At 45.3% G+C, this 3,743-nt stretch overlaps 1 protein-coding gene across 2 annotated transcripts; it reads left to right on the top strand.

Moving 5' to 3' along the window:
• Positions 1-18: 18 nt before the first annotated feature.
• LOC123072757 (small nuclear ribonucleoprotein Sm D2) lies at positions 19-2,671 on the top strand. 2 transcript variants are annotated; one of them, XM_044496390.1, is made up of 5 exons: positions 19-118; positions 352-403; positions 502-579; positions 2,077-2,181; positions 2,274-2,671. In XM_044496390.1, exons 2-5 carry the CDS (start codon positions 380-382, stop codon positions 2,388-2,390), a joined length of 324 nt encoding a protein of 107 aa, XP_044352325.1. In that variant the 5' UTR covers positions 19-118; positions 352-379; the 3' UTR covers positions 2,391-2,671. The 2 variants fall into 2 exon arrangements, with proteins under 2 accessions (XP_044352325.1, XP_044352326.1); XM_044496391.1 differs by lacking the exon at positions 19-118 and adding an exon at positions 239-261.
• Positions 2,672-3,743: the final 1,072 nt, after the last annotated feature.

The raw sequence follows: 3,743 nt of genomic DNA, 5'->3' as shown, positions 1-3,743 counted from the left end.
AAACCGACAAAGGGCAGGGGGCTTCCCGCAAAACGTGACCCCCTCCCCGTCCCTACCCCTCTTCCTCCTCGGACAAGCCCTCCCCCTCGCCGCCGCCGCCGCCGCCGCCGCCCCGCAGGTAACGACGGCTCCCGGCCCTTCTCCCCCGCGCCCCGCAAACATCAACAAACAATCCCGCACTTTTCGATCTGTGACCCGCCGCCCCACGAGTAGCCGCTGAAATCTAGGGTTCCTCCTCCGCCCTCCCCCCTCCCCGCGCGGGTAGTCTAGCTGTTTGTACAAGGGGGCTGCCACAGTTCGTTCATTCACCCCGGGCTCTTGCTGCTGATTTGGTTTCTTTCCCGTCCGCAGGTCGCCGGCTCCGCTTCGCGCCGTACCGATGGCGGAAGAAGCAGCTGCCAATGTAAGCATCCATCCCGCGCTCGCAGTTTCCCCCTACTTTTATCTCAGGGTGTATGGACGTCTAACTGGCGGCTGACATTGTTCTGTTTGCGGCGGCAGGCGGCGAAGAAGGAGGAGGAGGAGTTCAGCACCGGGCCCCTGTCCCTGCTCCTCATGAGCGTCAAGAACAATACTCAGGTGAGCATGCCGAGTTCTTGCTTGTGTCGTCACCCCAGCTTTGCCAAGGGCTGGGATTTCCCTTTTGTTCTATATAAAGTCTGTCTGCACCTGTTTGAATTGTGGTGTCCTAGTTGTGCGATATAGTGCCTGAATATCCAATCGACCTAGTTGCTTGTGATGAATCCTGCTGTGGAAGTCAACATTGGTTTCGTCAGTTGTTTTTGCTAATAGCGCCGCCCTCTCGGTGCTGTGAAGCTGAATGCCCTGGTGCGTAATATGCGGGTAATCAATTTAGTTCCTGTGCAGCGTATAGTCCTAGTGTTATTGCAGCATATAATAGGTCGTTTTAATGACTGAAACAAATGCAGCTCTGTAATCTGAAAGTTAATTGCATTCAGTTTGGGCGAATCGTAGTTTTCTGTAACCTGAAACTTAGCATGCAACTCTGTACATATTGTTGCAAATTAACTGTAGTTTCGTGGATTGCCTTTGCTAATAATGATGTGCTCTTTGCCCTGCAAAATTAAATGCCCTGGTAATCAACATGGTTTCTCTGCATCATGTTTCTCTGCAGCATTTGTCCTGGTGCTATTGGTGCTGGTGCATATAGGATACACCCTTTTTAACTTAAAAAAAAGGATACACCCCTTTTATGGAGTAAAAACAAATGCAACTGTTTAACCTGAAAGCTCTCTTTTGTGCACTGTTGGTTGTATTGATCCTGCTGCGCAAGTGAACAGTGGCTTTCTTGAATTGTGTTTGCTAATAGTTCCTGTGCAGCATCTGTCCTAGTGTTATCATTGCGTATCATAGGCCCTTTTATTAACTGAAAGAAATGCAACTCTGTTACCTGAAAATTATCTTTTATCAAAGTTCATCTCTTGTCTGGAATTTGAAGGTGATGCAATGGTCCGCACTGGATAGTACTGTGTTGTATTTTGACAAGTGCAATTCTGTATTGGTCATGTACCACTGCGATGGTATTATATGGTTACTAAATTGAGAATATCTGGAATTGGAATTGTTGTTGTCGGTTGTGTTGTCATATACTTAACTAGATCGGTCTGTGTAGTAGCTACTGTAAAATTGGCTGCAAGAGTAGTTACTGACTGTTTAATGAAGTCTCAATGTTTGAAATGTGTAGCCAGTTATGAACCCTTGGGTGAGCCCAATGCACACCATGAACCTTGATTAGTACATATATATATGGACGCAAAAAAAGAAAATGCTGTTAGCTGATCTGCTTGATAGCTGCTACAAGTCTTATTGTGTATATGTCTGCGTGCTTGATGTGATTCTGTACTCTGTAGGCGGGCTCTTTTACGTAAATGTTTCATGCGTGTAACCTTACACCTTTGCTTGCCGCGAACACGCATGTTACACTCTTCTATGCAGTATAATAAATAATGAAGAAGTAGATCTCTAAGTGACTGCATGTCTGCACTTGCACTGACTACAGATGATGTTTCCCACTTTAGCCGTTGTACTGACATTGTATGCTCTCTTCTGCCTCAGGTGCTTATCAACTGCCGGAACAACAAGAAGCTACTTGGTCGCGTGAGGGCATTTGACCGTCATTGCAACATGGTTCTTGAGAATGTCCGGGAGATGTGGACTGAGGTATGTGCACATTACCCCAACTTCCGCGCTGCTTCCTTATCTTCGAGCTTATTGTTGTGACTGTTCACTAACATCCCCTGCTCTGGTTACAGGTTCCAAAGACTGGCAAAGGCAAGAAGAAGGCCCTTCCAGTGAACAAGGACAGGTTCATCAGCAAGATGTTCCTCCGCGGCGACTCGGTCATCATTGTTCTCAGGAACCCGAAATGAGTTAGACGACGACGACGACACATCGTACGCCCAGAAGAGTCTCTTTGCTATGTAGTCGCTGTTAAGTTTGTGATACTGAATACTCTAAAACAGTGAGTGCTTAAGAGATGATATCAAGCCGAGATTTAGCAGTATTGATTACCGGTCCAGTGTTGTAGTTTGGGATGTTCTGAGTTTTGCCTGTCCTGTATCTAAATTGCGCTCGTAGTTTGTATTTGGACCATCAATATATCGGCAGAACACAATTTAAAAAGTTTGAGAAATGTTTGATTTGCCGTTGATTACGAGTTCAGTGAAATTTGTAATTGCCCATCTTAACTTGCACCGGCGGTTTCTATTTGGATCATCTATATATCAGCTGAAGGCAGTTTAACATATCAAATATGTTTGATTTGCCATTGGTTTTCAGTTGGCGAATTTGTAATTTTTTGCTCTTTGTGCAGGGCTTTGTCGTTTGCTCGGCGTTTTAATCACTTTATATACATGATTTTTTAAATGTTTAGCGAGAGAACAATAAGAAACGGCTTTAAAAAGCAAAAAAGCACGGATTAAAGGATTAGTGAGTTAATTGTTCCGCTTAAGCATATCAGGGTCCATAGCTCAGTGGTAGAGCAATTGACTGCAGATCAATAGGTCACCGGTTGGGCCCTCCCATGCTTTTTTGTTCATTTTTTTACCTAATACTTGTGTCCTTGTTACCTCTTCAGTTTATATCCCTTGGGTTCTAAAAAGAATTTAATCTCGGGGAATGAACGGCAAATCTCTTAGCCATGGCGGGCGCCTAAAAAGAATTCCTCGGGGAATTTTCTCGAGGGAGAGCCGCTCATTCCTTTCTTTACTCATTCATCTTCTACACACCTACTCCCTCCGTTCCTAAATACTTGTCTTTCTAGACATTTTAACAAGTGACTACATACGAAGCAAAATGAGTGAATCTACACTTTAAAATATGTCTACATACATTTGTATGTAGTAGTCATTTGAAATGTCTAGAAAGATAAATATTTAGGAACGGAGGGAGTAGCTTGCATGCTGATACACATGTGTCTCTTCATCCAAACATTGACCTCGTCCGCGACGACAAGTCGTGCCATGGCCGATGGCCGGTGCAGCGGCCTGCGAGTAGGCGGGAGATGCTGAAAGCCGCCCCATGCGGTGATGTGAATCGGCCGCGCGTGCGCTCTAAGCTGCCGGGCTGCACCGCTCGCATATCATGGGCTTTTGCAACAGCTGACTTGTTGCAAAAAATTAGGGAAGAGAAGGCTTCATCATAACAAAGCTCTTCTTACAGGAAATTAGAAAAGAATAGGTTTCGCAACAAGAGGGTCTTGTTGCAGAAAATTAGAGAAGAAA

Source organism: Triticum aestivum, chromosome 3B (genome assembly GCF_018294505.1).
Source record: "Triticum aestivum cultivar Chinese Spring chromosome 3B, IWGSC CS RefSeq v2.1, whole genome shotgun sequence".
NCBI classification, from domain to species: Eukaryota; Viridiplantae; Streptophyta; class Magnoliopsida; order Poales; family Poaceae; genus Triticum; species Triticum aestivum.
This window is presented reverse-complemented; position numbering and strand designations above follow the sequence as displayed.